This window comes from Bufo gargarizans, chromosome 9, assembly GCF_014858855.1.
Source record: "Bufo gargarizans isolate SCDJY-AF-19 chromosome 9, ASM1485885v1, whole genome shotgun sequence".
Taxonomy (NCBI): domain Eukaryota; kingdom Metazoa; phylum Chordata; class Amphibia; order Anura; family Bufonidae; genus Bufo; species Bufo gargarizans.
Genome location: NC_058088.1, coordinates 174,527,138 through 174,550,843, shown reverse-complemented (window position 1 = coordinate 174,550,843; position 23,706 = coordinate 174,527,138). Strand labels below are relative to the sequence as shown.

At 46.6% G+C, this 23,706-nt stretch overlaps 1 protein-coding gene across 2 annotated transcripts; it reads right to left on the bottom strand.

Annotated features, from left to right (window-relative positions):
- Window positions 1–277: 277 nt before the first annotated feature.
- Window positions 278–23,026, bottom strand: SMC1A (structural maintenance of chromosomes 1A). 2 transcript variants are annotated; one of them, XM_044305693.1, is made up of 25 exons: window positions 22,794–23,026; window positions 21,764–21,952; window positions 20,084–20,196; window positions 18,275–18,478; window positions 16,879–17,117; window positions 16,504–16,762; window positions 16,268–16,408; window positions 16,077–16,159; window positions 14,746–14,953; window positions 14,416–14,601; window positions 14,124–14,303; window positions 12,126–12,272; window positions 11,856–11,993; window positions 11,651–11,767; window positions 10,907–11,013; window positions 10,224–10,365; window positions 8,705–8,850; window positions 6,741–6,894; window positions 5,336–5,446; window positions 5,077–5,233; window positions 4,030–4,184; window positions 3,796–3,947; window positions 3,642–3,711; window positions 3,381–3,491; window positions 278–754 (listed from the first exon to the last, which is right to left on the bottom strand). In XM_044305693.1, the coding sequence occupies exons 1-25, from the start codon at window positions 22,900–22,902 to the stop codon at window positions 671–673; spliced, it is 3,702 nt and encodes a 1,233-aa protein (XP_044161628.1). In that variant the 5' UTR covers window positions 22,903–23,026; the 3' UTR covers window positions 278–670. The 2 variants fall into 2 exon arrangements, with proteins under 2 accessions (XP_044161628.1, XP_044161629.1); XM_044305694.1 differs by having other exon boundaries at window positions 5,336–5,434.
- Window positions 23,027–23,706: the final 680 nt, after the last annotated feature.

Sequence of the window (23,706 nt, the reverse complement as noted above, 5' to 3'; positions counted from 1 at the left end):
GGTTAGCACTGGTGGCTCAGTGGTTAGCACTGGTGCCTTGCAGCGCTGGGGTTCTGGGTTTGAATGTGACCAAGGACAACATCTGCATGGAGTTTGTATGGGTTTCCTCCGGGTTCTCCGGTTTCCTCCCAAACTCCAAAGACATCCTGATAGGGATCTTAGATTGTGAGCCCCATTGGGGACAGTTGGATGCTAATGTCTGTAAAGCGCTGCGGAATATAGTAGCGCTATATACGGTAAGTGCATAAAATAAATAGATAATAGCATAAAAACTGGACACTGAAAAGTCATAATTTCTTTATTGCAAAACAATGTGACATAATTGCAGACACAAAAACATGTAAGACACTAAAATAATAAAAAGGCATCCGAGACATTATATTAAAAGCTGTAAAAGGCAATGATCTAAAAACTTGGAAGGTTCAGCGCTAAACACAATGTCACAATTCTGAGAGGAAAAAAAAAAAGTTTAAGAAGATTCTGATAATTACACCATGATGTAAGTAAAACTGGAAATACAAAGGTCGGGCAACTTTGTGGACTTTACGGAGGGCGCGCACAAGTCCATATACAGAATACCAAGTAAAGTCATCATAAGTTAAAACATCGCATCCCAAATAAGACGGCTTAAAAGAAGTATAAAACCAAACATCCAGACCATGGAAATGCTCTACTGCTCGTTTGGATTTGGGTTGGCATCTAGGTACTTGGTGAGGTCGAAAGTCAGGACCTTGCTGATCACACAATCCCCTTGCTGCAATGATGCATATAAAAACATAGGTCATCAACATTATATAAGACAAGCAACACTATATACAGGTTATGCGGACATTATACACATAGACAGCTACACTAGCAGTGCTACCTATTGCAATTATTCACCCCATAAGATGCACTTTTTTGAGTGGGGGGGTGTCACTGCATCTTATGGAGCGAATACTAATGGACGCTTCTATTATAAAAAGGACCCGGGAGCGGTGAATGCAGCGCTTCCTGGTTCTCGGCTGTGCTGTGACCACGATATTTTTTTTGATTTGCACTGGGCCACGGGGGTCTCATCTGAGGTCTGATTGGGGGTGATTCATATTGGGGTCTGAGCTGAGGTCCAATTGTGGGTCCGATCTGAAGAGTTATTGGGGATCTTACCTGAGGTCTGATTGAGTGGTCATTCACATTGGGGTCTGAGCTGAGGTCCAATTGTGGGTCTTACCTGAGGTCTGATTAAGGGTCACTTTGGGGTCTAAGCTGAGGTCTGATTAGGACTGTGAGCTGAGGTCTGATTAACATTGGGGGTCTGATCTAAGGTCTAATGAAAAATATGTTTTGCTCATTGTCCTCTTCTAAAACCTAGGGGCGTCTTATAGGGCAAAAAATTCTCACTAATGTCCCCAATTGGGTCGGTACCTGCAGGTCAGTAGGCGACCTCAAAAAGGGCAGAGGAATAGTTCTGGACATAGACTGCCAATAGGTGGCACTAGAAAAAATAATTTACATAGGTGACATGTTCAATTTTCAGTAAAGGTACGGGGCACATGGAAAATCTGCCAGGGTTCCATGGAAAAATGTGAAAAAAGACTTGTAGTAAAATCCACGAGTTACATGTGGATTTTACAGCAGATTTAATCTTTTTAAAAAGGTGTCAAATCAGAGGTGGAAAATTGCAGCATGTCAAATAAAAGCTGCACCATCGTGTGCATGGAAAATTTCACCTGGGTGCGGATCTGTGCAGCATATATGCCAAGCGTCTTACCTGTTGACTAATTTCACATGAGTGCGTTCAGTCTGGGAAAAACACTCCACATGATGGCTGCCTTTCCAGAACTGAACACTGCTCCTCTAAGGCTACTTTCACACTAGCGTTATTATTTTCTGGTATTAAGATCCGTCATAGGGTCTCAATACCGGGAAAAAAACGCTTCCCTTTTCTCCACATTTATTGTTAATGGGGACAAAACGTGACTGAACAGAACTGAATGCTCCAAAATGCAGTCCGTTCTCATACCGGAGAGCAAACCACAGCATGCTGTGGTTTTCTTTCCATTATGGGATGCGGAGCATGACGGATCAGTCATGACCAACAATGCAAGTCAACGGGGACAGATCAGTTTTCTCTAAACAATAAAAAAAACGGACCCGCCCCCCATTGACTTTCAATGGAGTTCATGATGGATCCGTCTTGGGTAGGCTAAAGATAATACAACCGGATCTGTTCATAACGGATGCAGATGGTTGTATTATCAGTAACAGAAGCATTTTTGCTGAACCCTGTCGGATCCAGTAAAAAAATTAAAAAAAACACTAGTGTGAAAGTAGCCTAACCCGAACTCACAGCATCATAATGGCTCATGATGCAGCAAGTTCCTGTCTGACATTGGGTCTTTTTTACTGTCCTCACATAACGCTGTGTGCACGATACAGAAGACCCGCAGTCAGGCAGGAACTCACAGCATCATAAGTCAATACGATGCTGAGTCTGGGTTAGAGGAGTGAACAGGCTTGTGTGAAATTAGCCTTAAAGGGTCAGCAACTTTTCACACAACTTTTGATATATGTCAGATATCAAAAGTTGTGATCAGGGGGGGGGGGTCTGAGTGTTGAGACCCCCATCGTTCTCAAGAATGAGGCGAGAGAAGCACGCCCATATCACGCTCTCTGTTCACAGCTCATGACTTCTCAGAGAGCGTGATATACAAGTGCTTCTCTCCCCTCACTCTAGAGAATGGCGAGGGTCTCAGCTTTAACGTTCCCAGCCGATTCACTGGATCTCGTCAAGTAGAGTTAGCAGCCAGATGAGTCTAACAATGGCAAAAGCGAAGGCTCTGTTCACATTAACATTGTGGCTTCTGTTTACCCCCTTTAATTGCATTTTCATCCCAAAGAACGGTTTCTAGAATTTTGTAAAAAAGAATGCAGACAGAAATTCCGTACAAGGCTACTTTCACACTCGCGTTTGGTGCAGATCTGTCATGATCCGTTCAGATAATACAACCGCATGCATCCGTATCTTTAACATTGCCAAAACGGATCCGTCTTGACCATTAAAAGTCAATGGAGAACGGATCAGTTTTCTATTGTGTCAGTGAAAACGGATCAGTCCATTGACTTACATTGTGTGCCAGGACGGATTCCTTTGGCTCAGTTTCGTCAGAAGGACACCAAAGCGCTGAAAGCAGCCTCCAAAGCGGAGTGGAGGTGGAACAGAGCCAAACTGATGCATTCTGAGCGGAAAACACCCTGAACGGATCTCACAAACAGAAACCAAAACGCCAGTGTGAAAGTAGCCTAAAGCTATCTCAAACCCATGAATAAAGGTAATCCCCTCTGAAACTAATGTCTGGTTGTACCACCAACAAAACCTTTGCCTCAGATCCATTACGTACCTCTGGATATACCCCAACCAAGCTCTCGGCCTTGGTGTAGAATTCCTCTTTAAGGGAGATGACAATTGCCTGGAAGTTAGTCATTGATTGCTCCTTAATGTAGTTGGCCACCTAAAGCAAAGACAAGACATATAGTTGTCCCAGAGTTAACAGAGGATGTGGTCATGGGACCACAGGGATGTAAAATCAAAAAAAAACAAAAGAAAAAAAACAAAAGAAAAACACAAGAGGTCTTCCTCATACGATGGTGAATTGCCTTACCTTGCCTATGTTGGTGTTATCCAAGGCAGCGTCTATTTCATCCAGTACAAAGAATGGGGATGGTTTGTAACTGGGGATGAAACGTGAAGACACAAGTTATGAGATGATAACCTACAGAATCTTATAACCAAGAAGAGCGAGGACAGTCCTTTACCTGTGAATTGCAAAGAGCAAGGCAAGTGCTGCTACAGTCTTCTCTCCTCCAGACAAGTTGTCCATGGGTCTGAACCGTTTCCCAGGGGCCACACAGTTGTAGTTGATGCCATCCAGGTAGGGTTCCTCTGGGTTTTCTGGTCCCAAGAAAGCCTGTTGTGCATTAGGTTCATTATTAGCAGCCAGATAAGGGATGGATGAAAGTTAAATTTGGCGTCACTGTGGATGTTAATACCTGGGCACTACTGTTCCTGGAGAGGGCTTTGTAGATTTCATCGATATTGGTTGCTATGGACTCGAAGCAACCATTGAACCGGTCAAATCGTTCTTTCTTTGTCTGCTCAAATGCCTGCTTGGCCTTCTTAGCACGCTTACGAGCGGCTTCAAACTCTGCAAAAGAAAAGAGATTTTAAGAAATTGTTTGTGATGCTCCATACAGCATGGGGATTAGGGTGCATTCACATGACCGCGCTGTGGTTTGCGGTCCACAAATTGCGGATCCACGCCGTGTGCTTTTCGCATTTTACAGAACACATGCTATATAGAAAACGCCTATTCTTGCGGACAAGAATAGAACATGATCTATATTTTTTGCGGAGCCACGGAACAATGGCTACATTAAAATGAATGGTTGTGCATTCCTCCATTCCATTCCACAAAAGGCAAAACCTCTTACAAGAGTACAACCAATTTTGGATGTCATTACATCTACCGACAAGTTTGAAGTGACAGCGGTAGTTGCAGCTGGGAGAACCAGCGCCATCCCTGCTGTCACTTAAAGGGCATCTGTCAGCAGTTTTGTACCTATGACACTGGCTGACCTGTTACATGTGCGCTTGGCAGCAGAAGGCATCAGTGTTGGTCCCATGTTCATATGTGCCCGCATTGCTGAGAAAAATGAAGTTTTATCATATGCAAATGAGCCTCTAGGAGCAATGGGGGCATTGCCATTACTCGGAGGCTCAGCTCTCTCTGCAACTGCTGTATCCTCTCCACTTTGACAGGGCCAGGCATTCAAAACATCATCACGCCTGGTTCTGCAAAGGACGTGGTAGTTACACCTAGAGGCTCAGCTCTGTATGCAACGCCCCTGTTGCTCCATTTTTCTCAGCAATGCAGGCACATATGAACATGGGACCAACACAGATGTCTTCAGCTGCCAAGTGCACATGTACAGGTCAGCCAGTGTCATAGGTACAAAACTACTCACAGATGCTGTTTAAAAGTTGTGGTGGAAGGGATGCACTTAAAACTCAACATAACAGTTTTCCGAGCATCTTACCATCAGACGTCTCCTGGAACTTGTCCCTGACGCTCTCCAGTTTCTCCATTGCCTTCATGTTGGGGGCAGAGATACGCTGCAAAATACTCTGCTGCTCATTCAGCTTCTGCTGTAGAGCACTCATTTCTTGCTTAATGTCATCATCTGCCACAGCATCCTGTGAAAAATAAAAAATTAAAAAAAAGACACAAAAAGTTAATCTGCCGGGAACAGAATTCAGGAACAAATGGAAAAAGTGGTAAAAACATCATCAGTTTACCTTGAGGTCTTCAGAAAGTTCACTGTAGTCTATCTCGATTAAGGCTTCCCGAGCGTACACAGTAGAGGTCCTCTGGGAGCCGCTGCCAGATTCTTCTCCCTGGGAGCCACGCTCAAAAACAAATATTGAAGTCACTTTCAGTCTTATAAGACACTGCTCACCCCAGTGGGAAAACACAAACACCTTCAAAACTGCACAGATGCGTACAATGTATCTGGGACAGGAGCTGCTGTCCATGCGTGTCTATACTCGCACCCAAGGCCTAGGCTGGCACCTTTTCCTATAGTTTGCAAGCACGACCACTGGTGCTGAAGTGCAGCGTGGTCATAACCCCTGGATATCAATGCGATGGAGAAATGAATCGAGCCAGCAAACGAGGCAATATGGACAATCACAATACATTAGACATCCCCTTCAAGAATGTTCTTTTCTGTTCTCAGCATTTCCATCAGCTTGAGAATTGTTTGATTGGCAGCAGCAAGTGGCATCTATTCATCCACTCCGTTCCAACAAACAATCGACACAACAAACCAATCCACCGACCCAACTACATCACGGAAGCGGTGGAACCTCAAGGTGCAGCAGATCTGCTCCTTGCAGATTTAACCATTTTCTGGTGTCGGATGAAGCAGTGTCTGGAGTAGTAAGAAGCTGCCAAGCCGCTCACTTGTTTGTGTGCCACACTATATGCGCTCCTGTGGAGTGGTAAACAGCAGGGACAGAGCCACTCAAGCACCTGTCACGGCTGTTTCTATTAATTCACTATAGCGGCTGCTATATATGGATATGCCATGGCTGACTGGTCTCCACTGTTTCAAACAGCGGAGACCCATGGCTACTGATCGCGACCGGTAAGAATGCCGATTGCGGTCATTAAAGCCTTTAGATGCCGTGATCAAGTGTGATCACAGCTTCTAAAGGGTGTAAAACTGTCTGCGGCCAATGAGGATGCTGGTAATTGAATTCAATACGCTGGGTATTGGCGCTGCAATTCTTATCGTCCCGCAAAAAATGAGCCCCCACACAGCTCAACAGATATAACTATAAAAAAGTTATGGGGGTCAGAAACGTACAGTATCCTAAGGGGTAATATTCCTGCCCCCGCAGCGTATCTGTGGACTGAGATTAATTCTTGATGCACTGCATTTTTATGAATTTTATTGTGTCATATGTATTTTATTAGTGTTACGTATATTTACTATATTGTTCCCCCCCCCTGTATGTTTAGCATTTCATGTGATTAAATATATTTAAATATACGCTTAGAGCTCTTCACCACTACTGAATATAGATTTTTCTCCGGTATCTGAAGGCACCAGTAGCTCGGTATATGGTTTCTCTTTGTTTCCATCTTTCATTCAGGCGAGCCGTTCATTGCTTTTATACAATTCTTTTCGGTTCTCACCTCCTCCTGGCTGATGTCTTCCATTGTGCCCTTAGACAGTGGTAGTTTAATATCCTGCATCTTGCAGGCCTGCAGCAAGTTGTGCCGATCGCTGCGTTTCTGCTCCAGCTTGGTCTCAATGGCAGTGACTTCTTTTTGTAGATGTGTCATCTCCCTTAAAGTGCAAATGCAATACAGTTATAGGCAGTCACTGAGTATAGCTCTACGGCAGTTTCCTGGTGTAGAAAAGTCACGTGTTTTGTCGCAAGTGCTGTTTTGGTGACTTTCGCATTTTCAAAACCCTCGCCACACTGCAGACGCGAGTTATGCAACTCGACTCGCTTAAAGGGAACCGGTCATTAACTTTATGCTGCCCATACTAACGGCAGTATAAAGTAGAGACGGGCGAGTTGATTTCAGCGGTTCTGTCATTTAAGTGGTTGCCGAGAACCAACATGACAATCATTGCAGACTGGGCCTGGAAAGGAGTCCCGGCCACCTGAGAAGAGTCCTGGTTATTCCTGCTCTCCTGCTGATGACTGACCGGCTTCTACCCAGTTTTCTCTCTTTCTCTCTAGGAGAGAACAGCCAATCATCAGCAGATGGGGGAGAGAGCAGGAGATTATAATAACCAGGACTCTTCTCAGGTAGATTTGACTCTTTTCAAGGCCTGGGCTGCAATGATTATGATGCTGGTTCTCAGCAACCACTTACTATTAGCTGATGAGTGACACACCGCTGAGATCAGCATTTCTGTTACTATTGTATGATGTCCTCAGTGAGGTCGGCATAAAGTTGATGACAGGTTCCCTTTAACAACATGTGTGCCAGAAAACTGGCAACCATTACACCATAAACCTATTCCAGCTCCTGGGTCGTGCACCTCCTAAAATAAATTGGTTGTATCTTCCTCTAGCAGAAACGTCTGTCTTTTGTAAATGGCTTCAATCTTTCAACACAAGGGGCTAAGCAAAGTGTCTTACCTGGTGTCAGTAAATATACGTAGAAGTGTAGTCAAGTTTTCACCTTGCCCATCTGCTTATCTAACTTACTGACACCATGCTGTCTATACGACAACTAGCAGAAAATCTATATTCAAGTCCTGGATGTCTTACGGCAGCAAAGCTTCCCATATGTTCTGTGCTGCCTACGGACTACAGGAAATGAAATTTTGGTAAGTAAATTTTCTTCTTTCTGGATGTCCTATGGCAGCACAGAACATATGGAAAGCTGTGCTGGCTACAATTTTGGCAAGTAAAATTTTCTTCATTCCTGTGTCTAGCCACTAGAACATGAAGGTACAAGTGAGAAGAACGTTATGCCCCAATGATGACACGTCTGGTCCAGGCAGATCAGTGAAACAAGAGCAACTGAGTGAATGAGCAAATGAGTAAGACAACAAAAAAAGTTTGGATTGCTATTGGGGGGGGGGGGCTGTGTCTGTATCATAACATATTTTCCACCAGATAATAAGGGCAGGAAATGTGGCCCTTCTTAACATTCAAACTGAGAAATCAGTTCTGTCCAAGAAGCAGAAACACCCCAAATAGATTTGGTAGGTGATGACAACAACATATTTAAAGGGGTTCTCCAGACTTATTATTATTTTTTTAAAGAGAATCCCAGAGTCTTCTCACCTGTGGACGAAAGAACATTTTCTCGGTGCTCACCTGTCCATCGTGTTGCCAATGACACCGTCTCCGCAGAACTTGCGTGGGCTTTTCTGCTCAGGCCCCGACCAGATGTGTTCCAGAGTCTTACAGTTCAGCTGCAGATACTGATCGGGAAGACTTGGGAACACATCCAATTGGGATCGGAGAGGAAGAGCTTGCACCCAGTCTGAGTGTAGCAGAGACAGCAGCAGCATCTGCGACAGACGGGTAAGTCCTGAGGAAAGGAGTAAGAAGACTTTGGGGAAAAAAAATAGACCTCCTTTAAAGATATTTAAAGATCAATAAGAAACGGGTGGAGATGCATATACTGACTTGTTGGCGCCCCCTAGCTTCTTGCGGATCTCTTCCATTTGATGATTCTTGTCATTCACTTCAGACTTTTTAGCCAAATGTTGGTTTTTGAGGTCCTGTAACTGAGCCATCGTCTCATCGATGATCTTCATGTGTCTTTGCTCCTCCTAGATAACATAATAGATTCATTCAACACAAGGTCCCTCTATTCAGACCCGGACCACAAAGACTATTCACTTTAATGGAAGCTCCGCAGACTATTTGTAGCATTAAAGGGATTCTTCACTACACTGAAATAGTGCTCCAGACTCTCAAACAACTTTCAAAAGTTATCCAGGAATCGATAATGACGACCTTTCCTCATCATTTCAGTCATCATTATCCCATTGACCGGGGTCTGAGTACTGGCACAACTGCCAATCAGCTGTTTCAAGGAGCCGCTGCTCTCACCGGAACTCTGGATAGCGCATCAGTCTCCCGACAGCATTCTAAGCACAGCGCCGTACACTGAATAGCTGTGCCTGGTATTACAGCTCAGTCCCATTGACTTGGGGCTGAGCTGCAACTAAGCCACGTGACTGATGTACGGTGACATCACAAGACCTAGGAAGAGGCCACGACGAGGCGGCCTCCTTTAACAGCTCACTGGCGAGGGTGCTGCCAATCTAATATTGATGACCTATTCTGCGGATAGGCCATCAATATGAATTCTTGGATAACCCCCTATAAGGTGCCCATACATCTTCCACAGCTGTCTGCCAAATCCGTGTTGGGTTGGACGCTATCTCTCCCGACTCCTCCACTCACACTCTTGCTTCCCGCCTCCTCCACTCACACTCTTGCTTCCCGCCTCCTCCACTCACACTCTTGATTAAGCTGAACATGTATGTTTTTCAATGGGAAGAGAAGAGAAAGCAACTGACAGACACCTCTGGAGGCAGCTTACCTCGTGGGGGAATAAAAGAATCGAGTGAAAACATTCAAGTTGCTCAGATACTTCCCTCTGGGAGCTCACCATGCACACGCAATGTAACAAGAAGTAGTCGGCGGTCTATTCTTTACTAAAGAGCAGACTAAGGCCTCATGCTAACGACTATTTTCGGTTTACTTCCGATTTTATTTTATTTTTCAGATTGGATGTGGACCCATTTATTTCAATGGGGCAACAAAAGATGCTGACAGAACACAGTGTGCGGTCCACATCTGTATGTCCATTCCGCAGTCCCGCAAAGACAGAACATGCCCTATTCTTTGCCATTTTGTGGACAAGAGTAGGACATTTGTACTTGGGATTTAAAAAAAAATGGCGGCATGCACATGGCTGGGATCCGGATTATGTGGACAGAAACAGCTATGGTCATGCATGAAGCCTAAGCAGGAGGGGAAAGAAAAACTGCACAAGACCGGCAAAGAAGTTAAAACTATTTACCATGTTAGAAAACAAGTACATGACAATCACACTGATTTCCAGAGCGCCAGCGAAAGTCATATGTAGCAAAAAGTTGTGTTGCGGTTGCTTTAACGACAGCGTTGCCCTTACCTTTTTCAGCTTCTCGATTTCATTTTCATCTTTCTTCACAGACTGCTCCCAAGTTTGCACCTTCCCTTGGTCCTCCTTCAGTTGATTCTTTTCGTAGTCCAGTTGAATACCCAGACGGGTCTTCTGGTTCTCAAACTCTAATCTACAAAAAACAAAAAAGGCACAGAATCATCGCTGGTCCAGCTAAGCCCTTATGCACATGACCGTGTCCATATTTTGGCTCGCAAACCAGAGATGCTCAAAATAAGGATATCTTCCATGTGCATTACACATTTTCCTCATTCCCATCCATAGAAATGCCTATGCTCGTCTGCAAAATGGATAATTTGCGAAACGGCCACACGGATCCGAAAAAATACATATGTGGGCGTGGCGCCATTGGATCGAATGGTTCCGCAAAAAATAAGAACACCACAATGAAGAAGAATACGATCAGGCGCATAAGCCCTTAATCTGTAGGCTTCAACCTGAGGCTATTAGACCACTGAGAAACTACTACTCCCACCATGCAGACTGTTGTAGATGTATAGCTGTTGCAAAACTACAGGTTGGCCACCCATGAGCTAAAAGCTTGAGAAAAACAATACTTCAAGTTACATAACAGGTAGTGTATTTTATAGAAAGACCCACTGTAGTCACTTGCAGCAGCTCAATGGACTATATCAGCCAGAGAAAGTGAATACCTCTTCTTGGCAATCTCATTCTGCCTCTTGACCTTCTCCTCTTCGAACTCTCGGATGTTGCGCACTCCGATCTCCAGACAGAACTCTTCAAACACCTCGTCTTCCACCTGGTAAGCACAAGTATACATCACGATTATTAGTACAGGCCGTGTAAGGGTACTTTCACACTTGCGGAAGAGGATTCCGGCAGGCAGTTCCGTCGCCGGAACTGCCTGCCGGATCGGTCAAAAAGCATGCAAACTGATGGCATATGTCAGACTGATCAGGATCCTGATCCGTATGACAAATGCATTGAAATACCGGATCCGTCTCTCCGGTGTCATCCGGAAAAATGGATCCGGCATTTATTAATTTTCACACTTTTTGCGGTCTGAGTATGCGCAGACTGCAATGCCGGATCCGTTTTGCCGGAACATTTGGGCCGGATCCAGCATTAATGCTTTTCAATGGGAAAAAAATGCCGGATCCGGCATTCCGGCAAGTGTTCCATTTTTTTGGATGGAGATAAAACCGCAGCATGCTGCAGTCTTTTCTCCGTCCTGAAAAGTCAAAAAGACTGAACTGAAGACATCCTGAACGGATTGCTCTCCATTCAGAATGCATTAGGATAAAACTGATCAGTTCCTATTCCGGTATTAAGCCCCTTGGACGGAACTCAATGCCGGAAAAGAATAACGCTGGTGGGAAAGTACCCTAAGGCAGGTAAACTCCATTCTGCTCTGCTATTTTAGCTCCACGGCTCACCAAATTCATCTTCTCCTTCAGATCCTTCATCTCCCGGTCACGGCTTTGAATGATCCGCTTTATGTCATTGATTCGTGGATTGAAATTGGCCAGCTCGCTCTCCAGCTTGGATTTTTCCTGGGTGGGTAAAAAAGTTGAACAACATCTCATTACGAACATGTCTATATGTAAGAATTCATTTAATAAAGACACGTCGGACTGGTACCTGCATATTCATTGCCAAGTGACGCGTTTTGGTCTGCTCAAGGTCGCTCTGGGAATATTTGAGCCTCATCTGCAGACCATGCGCCTGGGACTGTACCTGCCTCAGTTCAGCTTCCTTACGTTTGGCTTTCATTTGCTCCTGTAAAAGAAGACAAGAGTTTGTGCCAGATCTAGAATACTATAACGGATCCGCTCTGCTATCATCATCATCATCATCATCATCATCAATGGCTGAACAACCATCTCCAACTACCAAGTTCACACAACGCACCTTCAGCTCCTCTGTTAATCGTTCCTTCTTTTCCTTGAGTTTATCCACTGCCTTTTCATCCCATCGTCTTGCCTTGGCTTTCAAGTCACTGGCTCCTCCGGAGATGACACCAGATTTCTGGAATAAGGTTCCATCGAGGGCCACGGTCTGCGAGAAATAACTGGAAAATTAGCGCCTGCTCTACTGTATAAGAAAGCAACGACACTAAACTATCACACCCTGCTTGTAAGCTAAAACTAATTCATGGATTGTAGCCAGCAGATCAAATAGGAAACGATCCTGCTGCCAATGTATGGTCTATGCGGGCCCTTGAGGAATCGGGAGCCTTCACTCACAACTCGCCTCTAGAATCATTTATATGCAGGTACCTAAACCAGCATATAAATACGTACAAATGATTTGATGTAGGTCAAATCTAAGCCACATTCACGTATATATCTGCAGGGTGCAAGTGCCATGGACTATATGCTGGATTCTGCAACACATCTGCATGGAATAAATATCCGTTTGATCTCCGACACCCGGGACGCCAGACAATCTCCTGTGAGCGCCGTGGCCTTCTCGCAGCTTAGCCTAGTCCAGAGACTTCACGTTCATAGATCACGTGGCCTAGGAGCAGCTCAGTCCCAATCAAGTGAATGGGGCTGAGCTGCAATACAGAGTACAGGCGCTGTGCTTGGTGAGCAGGGAGAAGGCTGCCACGCTTACAGGAGTGCTGGTGCCTTCTCAAACAGCTGTGCCAGCCGTTCCGTGCATTGGGGGGACCGCAATTTGTGGTTCCCAATACACAGGCACCACCTGTGCAGCTGCCGCAGGCGGATCCAGACCCATTTTACTTAAATGGCCAAAAAAAAAAATAGACCATGCTCCACACCGCTCCTTCCGGATTGTTGACCGATTCAAGGCTATTTGCGGGCCGCAATTCGGGCACAGCCGGGCAACGGCCGTGCGCATGAGCCCTAAAGGGAATGTGTCACCAAAATGTTTTTCTGCAAGTTAGAACCCGATAGCGACACATTATTTTTTTTTCTGATGGCAGATTTTCTTATTTCTATTTCCTGAATGTGAATATAGGGGCGGCCATCTTGCCTAAGTTGTTAACAGCAGTTTACTTCTATGGGAGAGTTTTCTGGGCATGCTCTGACAGAGGTCAGGAGGGAGCAGATAAGCTGTGATGGCACCTATTGTGAATGTAGGATCCTGCGTTAACTACGTAATATCTAACATTCTAAATCCTGCTTGAGGTAATAATGAGATGACTGCTGTATAGACCAATAAGTGGTGTCTATTATTAGGCGTAGTGCAAAAACTGCAGGATTCTATGGTGGTTGTTTTTGTTTTGTTTTTATATAGATATTGACATGGAAAATGTAAAATAACCACAAAAAAATATATACTTTAAAAATATGTTTAAAGGATAACTGTCATATTTTTATTTCATTTGCTAGTTTATTAGAGCTAGGCATGTACACCTGAGTTCGGTTGCCAAAAGATCTGTAATTACCTTATAACAGCTTTCATTAATGTCTCCTGTCCCTTTCCACTGCTCCCTTAAAAGACAGTTGCTATGGCTTGTCTGTCTCCGGCTAGGAAGACAGAGGGGCGGTCCTTCACACTGCATGCCTGCATTAGGCTTCAGAGTGAGGAGGCGTGTCTCTCAGTAATCCAATCTGATTGGCTGGCAGGAAGCTGCTGGCTACAGCAAGTTTGTATGTGAGGGAAAGCAGTTTTGGCCTCAGAGAACTGGCAAAGGAGCCATCTTGAGAAGATCCTCATAATGTAGGATTCAAAACAGCTGTAACTAAGGGAAAACTCAAGGAAAACAGTGGTATGTGAAGAAACTAAAGATTGCTTTATGCATAATGCTGCTGCAGTAGTAACATATGCTAAAATTGATTTTTTTATGAAAATATGACAGTTATCCTTTAACATAAAACACTTTCATTTTCTGATGACAAATCTCAGTTAAGCACAAGCTTAAAAGGGCGAAATACTTACTTTGTGTCTCTGATGTCCTCCAAAGGCTATCCTACGAGCATCCTCCACATTATCGCAAACCAACGCATTACCGCAAGCATACTGGAGGGCCTTCTTTATATGGGGCGGCTCATACCGGATTACATCGATAACCAGTTTGGCCCCTTTAAGCTCACGCAGCTTCTCGTCGGTGGGTTTTACCTAAAATGAAGAAGTGATACAATACGTGACCAGCAGTAGTGAGACTGAACATTATGAATAATGGAGAAAGTAAGGTCACCAATGCTTAGAATAATGGAAACCAAACCAATACCTCAAGATAATCAAGAGGAAGGAATGTTTCAGGCTCCCCGCGTTGCTCCTTGATATACTGGATACAGTCTCTTCCTGTCTTTTCAGAGTCGACAATAATGGCATCCATGTTCTTTCCAAGCACCTTTGTGACTGCAATCTGGTACTTCTTCTGGGTTGGCTGGCAAAGGTCAATCAGGCGGCCATACTGAGGAGATAAGGCAAAATAGATTTAACATTACTGCCTGGCTGAACCTCCTTAGATACAGCTTAACTTAGGCCTTCATACCCAGCGGTAGGTCCCATCACATTTATCACATATGAAGTGAAGCTTTTGGTCGATCTGACTTACCACAGACCCAGGATATAGCCTCTTGATGCTCTCCATGATCTCTGCTTTGCGCTGCTGTCTGCTGCTTTCTTGACGATCAATCCTGGCATCACCCAGCTGCTCCATGACTTGGTTTAACTCCTTATTGATTTCATCAATCCTTCTCTTAGCCATTTCCACTTCTTCAGTTAAAGTCTCTTCAAGATTCTTCTGTTCTTCTAAAGACTGCCTAAATGAAAAAGCACGAAAACTCCAATCCGTGACTAAAAGGGATGGTCTCACGGTTTATCTATTCCCTATTAGAGGGACTGTCTAGCTTTTATTTATTTTAAATTCTCCCCCTTACAGCCGGAACTGTGGAGTCAAGCATACTTACCTGCACCCTGACCGTAGAGTCCAGCGGCTCCTTCGCTACGCTCTATGTAAAGTTGGACTGAAGCGTCAGGGAGAAAATAAGTATGCCTGACTCCACAAGACCAGCAGGTAAGGGGTAGATTTAAAAACGTATAAAAAAACTGACCCCCCCCCCATAGAAGGACATCTGTCAGCAGTTTTGTACCTATGAAACTGGCTGACCTGTTACATGTGCACTTGGAAGCTGAAGGCATCTGTGTTGGTCCCATGGTCATATGTGCCTGAATTGCTGAGAAAAATGATGTTTTAATATATGCAAATGAGCCTCTAGGAGCAACGGGGGCGTTGCCGGGTACACCCAGAGGCTCTGCTCTCTCTGCAACTTCCACACCTCCTCCACTTTGACAGAGCCAGGCAGGCGAGATCATGTTTACACTGCCTGGACCTGTCAATCAAAGAGAGCAGAGCTTCTTGGTGTAACAGCAACGCCTCCGTTGCTCTTAGAGGCTCATTTGCATATATTAAAACTTCATTATTCTCAGCAATGTGGGCACTTATGGACATGGGATCAACTCTATTAGTCACAGCCACACTTACAACAGAATGCCAGATTAAAGTGAAAATACAAGAAACGCATAGGGGCACATTTATTAAGATCGGCTTTCTAGACGCTGGTCTTAATCAGCAACATACCTGGCGGTGGATCTGCTGGAGTTATGAAAAGGCGCCGGCCTCTTTATAACTTTGGCAGATCCTCCGCCACTTCTAAATGTAAGACAGCTTCCTTGATGTCTTACATATAGACCATTTTCTACGCCTAAAACAGGCATAGAAAAATGGTAAATGAGACGGGCCCGTCCCCTTCCTCAGCTACTTTTTTTAGACCTGGCAGTGAGTGACAAGGACCTTTGCACCGCAATCTGCGCCACAAATATGCCTAATTTAGGTGTTGTTTTTTTTTTTTTTTTTTAATAAATGACCCCCATAGAGCTACCCACTTGCTGGTTGCGATATATTCCTCCAGCTTTTCTATTCTCTTCTGGTTTTCTTCTATTTCACGCAGCTTCTGCTTGATTTTCGCCTAACAATAGGAATAACAATAGGTTTAGGACACAATTGACAAAGCTAGCGGCTCCTTATTGTGGCACACATCAGGTTGAAGATGCAAAGAAGCGAAATGTCTTCATACTTCAGTCTCCACTTTTTTCCTTTCCTCCAAATCGAGGCGATCCTGATCAGCTTTCTGGTCTCTGTTGAATTTCTCCAGCTCCTGCGCAAGTGTTGCTGCCCTTTTGCTGGCTTCTTCTTTTAGACGGTGATATTTTTTCACCTAGAAGACAAAAAGGTCACAAATGGAGTAAGTCAGGAGGAGACTCCAAACATCCATCAGAAAGAATAAGCTAGTAGTAAGGAGGTGGCCATTACCTGGTTCTCTTCTAAAGTAAGATCCCGACCTTGGCTCTGGCTTTCCTCCTCCATCCTTTCTTCAAACTCCTGCCTGGCCTTCTGCACTGACAGCATCTCCTTCTCCAGCTCATCCATATCGCCCTTGCGCTTTTTATATTGTTTCTGGGCATTTTGGAGGGATTTCTTGGCGGCTTCCAACTTCTTGATCTTGTGAGAAGTGTTCTCCTTGGCTTTGATATACTGTGGACGCTTCTGATTCAATTCGGCATCCTTCTCCCTATTGTTGGAAGGAAGAGCAACATGCACTGAAAGAAAGGCTTAAAGGGTTTTTTGAAACGTCTCAAAAGTAGAAAGTGAGATGCATTCCTGGGAACTAACTTGAAATGGACTTACTTGATCTCCTTCTCTATGGCTTGCTGTTCTCGCATCATCTTGCCCAGCTCCTTTTTCTTGTCCTTTAGCTCTTCTTCAACTTTGTCCATGTGTTTCTTATCCTTGTCAATATCCTTGTTCTTAGTTGACAGCTCCTTGTTCAGTTTTTCGATCTCAGACTCGTTGTGGTAAAGCTTGAAGAGTTGCATTTGGATCTGGGCTCGGGCCACCTCATCCTTTAGCCGTTGATATCGTTCCGCCTGTGTACAGAGGCACATCATTAGACCATTGCCTTATACAGGAAAAGGCGCAAAGAAAAAGTCTAAGTAGTTAAGCTTGACAGCCAATCAGAATGTCTTGTTTTACCTTCCTATAGATCAGGGGTTAAGAACTTGCAGCCTGGGGGCCACATGTGACCTGCAGTGCCATTCTTTGCGGCCCCCAACCATTTGGACATATCAATGATTGCCTGTGTCTGGCTGCCAATATGTCCATGTCAGAGAGACACAGAGTGGCACATGTCCAGGAGCAGGGATGTGCAATCACTTATGGTCCACCATACGTCAGGAGAATGGGGGCCCCTTCCGCAAAAGGAGAATATGAATAGGAGGCGGACGTCTATGGATCTGGGTCTGTCCAGGGAGTTGTGAAATGCTAAGCTGTGACCACAACACCCATAATCTATAATGCAGAGAACCACATGCATGCATGGTCTCCTCCTCTGACTATAGAAGAATGGAATTATCCCAACTGTGGGAATATTGAAGTGGAACCTGCACCCAATGGACATTCATAGCAAAAATGTTATATGCCATAAATGTCTCAGATGACTGATGTCCCTTTAAGATCTACTGCGGCGCTTGAGGCTGGTTCAATATGGCAATGTGGCCCTCGGATCAGAAAAGGTTGTGCAACTCTGCTCTAGATCTATGGGAGGACAAACGTTATATCAGACACTTCAGGGGGCCATGTGGGGGCTTGTACTTGGTTCTAATGCCTTACTCACCTCAGTGTTCGGTCAGTGATTTGGAGCCAAAAACAGGTGCAGATCTTTCCCTTACGTCTGTGTAGCCTCCACTCCTGGTTTGGCTCACAATCACTGACTGTGTGAATGAGGCATAAAACTAAGCCAGTCCTTTGGACGCCCGTTCTGTTGGGACATAAGCAATCGTGTGACCAAAGAGGCTGTCAATCTTACTCCATTCAAGCCCCTTGTGTTCCCATGATTGGTGACGAACCGACACGGACAGAGGGAAAGGGCAGCCGTTAGTCACATATCAGTGCAGCCCAGGAAAAAAATAATAATAATTTGCTGTGCTATGTGACCGAGGACTGTATCAGCGGATGGGGCAAGGTTAATATAGGATGTAAAGTGCTCCATTTTATCGTTGGCCAAGACAAAGCAGAAATGTCTAACCTCCTCCTTCTCTTGTTTGGCTTCCTTTCTCTCAGCGGCAATGTTCTTCTTGCGGTGATAGTTGAACTGGGTGTCTTCCTCTGCTTTCACCATTTCCTTCTTACGCTTGTCGTACTCCTGCGCCAGCTCGCCTGACCTGCTGATCTCCTCGAATAAAGCGGTACGTTCCTTGGGATTCTTCATGGCGATGGACTCTACTGCCCCCTGAATAAGAGTGCGGAAAATGGCAGAGGAACAAAGAATCGAACCAGGATCTCTCAACAAAACCTAAGCCCTTCTAACTAACAACCTGAGGCTTGGCAGCTGTTACCAAACTACAACTCCTGGCATGTCCTGAGAGCTGCTGGGAGTTGTACTTCCGAAGGTTTGCAAACACTGCTCTAAGACATACATCCATGTGGACACACTTTGCTACATAAAATCTGACGTGGATTTTGCAGCAGATCCCGAGTTACATGTGGTTTTTGACGTATGATGTGGATTTCACCTTGAACATTGCAAATGGTGAAATCGGTGACAGAATTTAAAATCCCCACTGCAGGTCAATTTCCACATAGATTTCTCACACACCATGTGGATGAGAGTTATTTAAAGGGGTTGGCCCATCTCACACATTGGTGCCATATGGCTAGGGTATGCCACCGATGTCAGATAGTGGGACCCACACTTTTATCTCTAGAACAAGGCACCCAAAGTGAAGGGGAGCACACCGTGCGCAGTCAGCTATTTCCGGAACTCCCATAGAGATGAAAGGAGAGCGCACTGCGCAAGTGTGGCCTCTTCTCCATTCAGCCCTATGGGAGTTCTGGAAATAAGTCAAGCCGGTGCTCGACTATTTTTGGCACTCCCATAGTAGTGAATTTAGGGGCAACTGCAGAGCCGATCTGGGTCTGCTAAGACCCAGCAGCTTACCTGTCGCCAATCACATGAGCACTGGGACCAGGACCTGATCTCTATACACATTGAGACCCCCGTTTTAGAGATAGGTCCCACCTCTCCACCAATGTGCGAGATGGGCTCATCCCTATAAAGGGAATCTGTCAGCACAATCTTGGATTATTACCTGCAGTAACACAAAAGTAGTACTGCAGATAAGGAGTCCAGATTGCCTATTTTTATTTTCCTACTGTCCCCCATGCCCCCACTGTCAGTGCTCAAGGCTGCGCTGAAATACACAGTCTGGACGACTCACAATGGAGAGGACACCGAGGTCCGGACTGGTTATTTCAGTGCAGCTGACCTTTGCGCCGCAATCTGCGCCAGAAATACACCTAATAATCAGAGACTTTTCCCCGCTCACCCCAGGCGGGCAGACAGACGGGCCAGTCTCATTTACTATTTTCTATGCCTGGTTTAAGATGCCTGGTGTAAGACAGCAAGGAAGCTAGCTAAAAACGGCGGTAGATCCGTCAAAGTTATGTAGAGGTCAACGAATAAATGACCCCCGAGGTTTTTTTTTTTGTTGTTTTTTTTATTAGTGCCATTTCAAGGACATTTTCCAGGCGTATTTTTTTTTTGTCCCTTCCCTGCTTGTGGAATTTTTTTGCAGATGTTTTCCCGTAGACTTATCCACAGAAAAAGTAAAACGTGCGACTGGAAGCTCCGTATTGCTGCCGCCCTAAAGATGGGGCTCTGAATCACTCACAAGCAAACAAGGATAAGGACACGTTCTATAATCTGCACGCATGGCTTCATAGAAACTGAAGGGGTGAGTGTGCAAAAAATGGTGATAACATGGAAAAACACGCTTGTGCGCATGAGGCCATACGTAACGCTTCGGAAGAGGTGTAAACTCAAGGGTCACCTTACCTGAAACACTAAGAAGTTCCTGGCTTTAATGAGGATGCCGAGCTTCTCCAGTTCATCGCTGTACTCCGCCAGCTGAACTACTTTGCTGTTGATCCTATATTCAGAGGAGCCACCTAAGAAATGCAAGGAAATAAATGCAGACACCTGTTACGTCTCCAGGAGCAGCGTTGCACCTTAACCCCTTTGCCGGCTGCCTGTTGACTATATATACGTCTGGGCGGTCAGCATACATGTCTGCACAAGCAGAGATAGTAGCTGCACGCTAAAAGTGCGGCTGCAGGATCGGGACATCTGCCGTCAGTGACAGAATGGCTCCACAATAGAGAAGGCAGGGGTGGTTTTTTCACCTCCATGCCCTTCCCCACCTCTCTATACACAATGCTGTGTATAGAGATCAGGTCCTGGTCCCAGTGCTCATGTGATTGGCGACAGGTAAGCTGCTGGGTCTAATCCTTACTGTCACTGCTAGATTTCTACAGACTCTAGAGCTGAAATCTTCCAGCATTCCTTCTATTAAAGGGGTTGCCTCATCTCAGACAATGTCTTATAGTTGCGGGTCCCACACCTTTAATCGGGAACGGAGCCCCACAAAGTGGTGGCTGGAGGACTCCGGTCCGACCACCACCAAGCGCTCTCCCCAAAGAAGTGAATGGGAGCGCACCGCGCATGACCGGCCACTGCTCCTATTCACTTCTATGGGCCTGACGGAAATAGCCGAGCCAGCTATTGTCAACAGCCCCATAGAAAATGAATGGAGAGCGGTTGCACATGCGCAGTGCGCCTTCCACCACATTCAGAGCTCCGTTCTTGATATAGGTGCGGGGTCCCTAGCGATATGCCCCCATTGTCTGTGATGAGAATTTCTGCACAGAGATGGTTAGGGAGTATAATCCTTCCACATCCCAGTTATGTATGACACCTAACTGTCCTGCTCCAGCTTAAAGGGGTTTCCCGGGAGTCCAATACTGATGGCTTATCCTCAGGATAGGTGATTAATATCTGATCGGTGGGGTCTGACTCTCAGCGCCATAGTGCTTTCCTAGGCCAGTGACGTCACTTTAATGGTGACACAGACGAGGCTTAGCTCAGTCCTATTCAAGTGCAATACCAAGCAGAGCCACGAAAACACTGTATGGCGCTGTGCTTGGTACGCTGAGAGGAGGCTGGAGCCCTGCGGCCTCTTTGCACAGATGACCGGCGGGGGTGCTGGGAGACAGACCCCCACTAATGTATCCTAAGGATAGGCCTTCAACATTGAACTCCCATAAAACCCCTTTAAGAGCTCAGCTGCTGTGCCCGGTGACCAGCTGGTCAAGTGATTCCAAAGACAACAAGCAGAATTGTGAATGAAGCTCTGGATTACATAACAGACGTAACTAAACTCATTACAAACTATTTGACTCAACTGAGCACACGGCGTAAAGAGGTGATCAAAGATGGAGATATCCTTTAAATAGGGCACCACTAAGACTGGGGAGTTAGCGGCTTTTGTTTCAAACGGAGAATGACCTGCAATGTGCAGCCACCCCCTTATTGACATCAGCAATGAAGAGGTCTCCTCCTTGGGATGTGGGTACAGGGGCGGCCCCCAACATATGCACAAATCAAATCATTCATCAGGAATTGCATGTAAGATGAAGCCTCTCACACTACACAGTCCTGAAGGTTTCCTTGCATTACCAATGATGTGTCTGGCGAAGACCTTCTCGCTGCCACTGTCCTCCTCGTACACCATGGTCACAAACGCTCGGTTGGCGGCAGGCTTCCCCACAGGAGCGCCATGGATGAGGTCACGAAGAGTCTTCACTCTCAGATTACTCGTCTTCTCCCCCAGTACAAAGCTGATGGCGTCCATAAGATTGGATTTCCCTGTAGACAGAAATGCAAAGTGAAGAAACTGAAGGCATAACCAGCCCGGCTCAGACGCCCCCCGGGGCGGCGGCGGCAGCAGCCCGGCTCAGACGCCCCCGAGGCGGCGGCGGCAGCAGCCCGCTCAGACGCCCCCCCGAGGCGGCGGCGGCAGCAGCCCGGCTCAGACGCCCCCCGAGCGGCGGCGGCAGCAGCCCGGCTCAGACGCCCCCCGAGCGCGGCAGCAGCCCGGCTCAGACGCCCCCCGAGGCGGCGGCGGCGCAGCCCGGCTCAGACGCCCCCCCGAGGCGGCGGCGGCGGCAGCAGCCCGGCTCAGACGCCCCCCGAGGCGGCGGCGGCGGCAGCAGCCCGGCTCAGACGCCCCCCGAGGCGGCGGCGGCGGCAGCAGCCCGGCTCAGACGCCCCCCGAGGCGGCGGCGGCGGCAGCAGCCCGGCTCAGACTCCCCCCGAGGCGGCGGCGGCGGCAGCAGCCCGGCTCAGACGCCCCCCGAGGCGGCGGCGGCGGCAGCAGCCCGCTCAGACGCCCCCCGAGGCGGCGGCGGCAGCAGCAGCCCGGCTCAGGCGCCCCCCGAGGTGGCGGCGGCAGCAGCAGCCCGGCTCAGACGCCCCCCCCCCCGAGGCGGCGGCGGCGGCAGCCCGGCTCAGACGCCCCCGAGGCGGCGGCAGCAGCCCGGCTCAGACGCCCCCCGAGGCGGCGGCGGCAGCAGCACCCCTGACCCATAAGGGCCCTGCATGGACACCCCACCTGGATTCAGCCACCTCAGCTGTATGCCATTCATAAGCTTGTGCACAGACCCTGTCCCCCTCCATCACCTGCTGTCAGCCCACGTCCTGCACTTACCGGACCCATTGGGGCCGATGATGGCGGTGAACCTGCGGAAGGGCCCTATGATCTGCCGACCCTTGTAAGACTTAAAATTTTCAATCTCAATTAACTTCAAGAAGCCCATGGCGGCGGCCTACGTCTTCCCGGTGACTACGGCCCCCTCCGGTACTAACGAAGATCCAGGCCCACAGGCCGCCAATTCTCTGCTCGTCGATGGAAGCGCGCCTAGCAGTGACGTCAGCAAGCTGCTGCTAGAAGGGGCGGAGCTCCGCCACATAAACAATACAGAACTGAGACGTCGCCGGCAGTTGGAATTTCCGCCATTTTGTTGGTTGGTTAGTTGGAGGACGCTGCAGCAGTGCCCGTGCTGTGGTTTTCCTGTCGTGGTCGTGTGTTTTTAACAAAAAAAAAATAAAACAAACCAAAAACTTAATTTGAAAGAGCAAATTTCACTGCCATATCACTGACGGCCACTAGGTGGCATTACATCACCCTGTGTAGGTGATAAAAAATACCGAAATAATGTTTTTGTTTTACTTATTTTCATTGTATTTGTGTAGTTTTCATTATGTATATCCCAAATTGTGCCAAAAATGCAGTGGTGTACTTTAACTGTATAAAGCCAAACAGTGCCCTGTAAAGCTTATTGTAATTGCAAATCAATACTGACCCATATTTACTGAGGGCACCTAGGCCTTGTCTTAAATTGTGTCAAAATTTAGTTTAAAAAAATCCACTGCGCATAGTTCACCACGAGAGTGTGGCTCGCCTGAAAAGGGGCATGGCCTAAGAAGCGCTAAGCTATCTAGTCCCATAGAGAATGCTGGAGCCGCAACGCCTGATGGACCTGTCGCTCCATGTATACAGGATTATTGCACCCCCTCACCGATCTGATGCTTATCTGCCCAACCTGCGGCCCTCCAGCTGT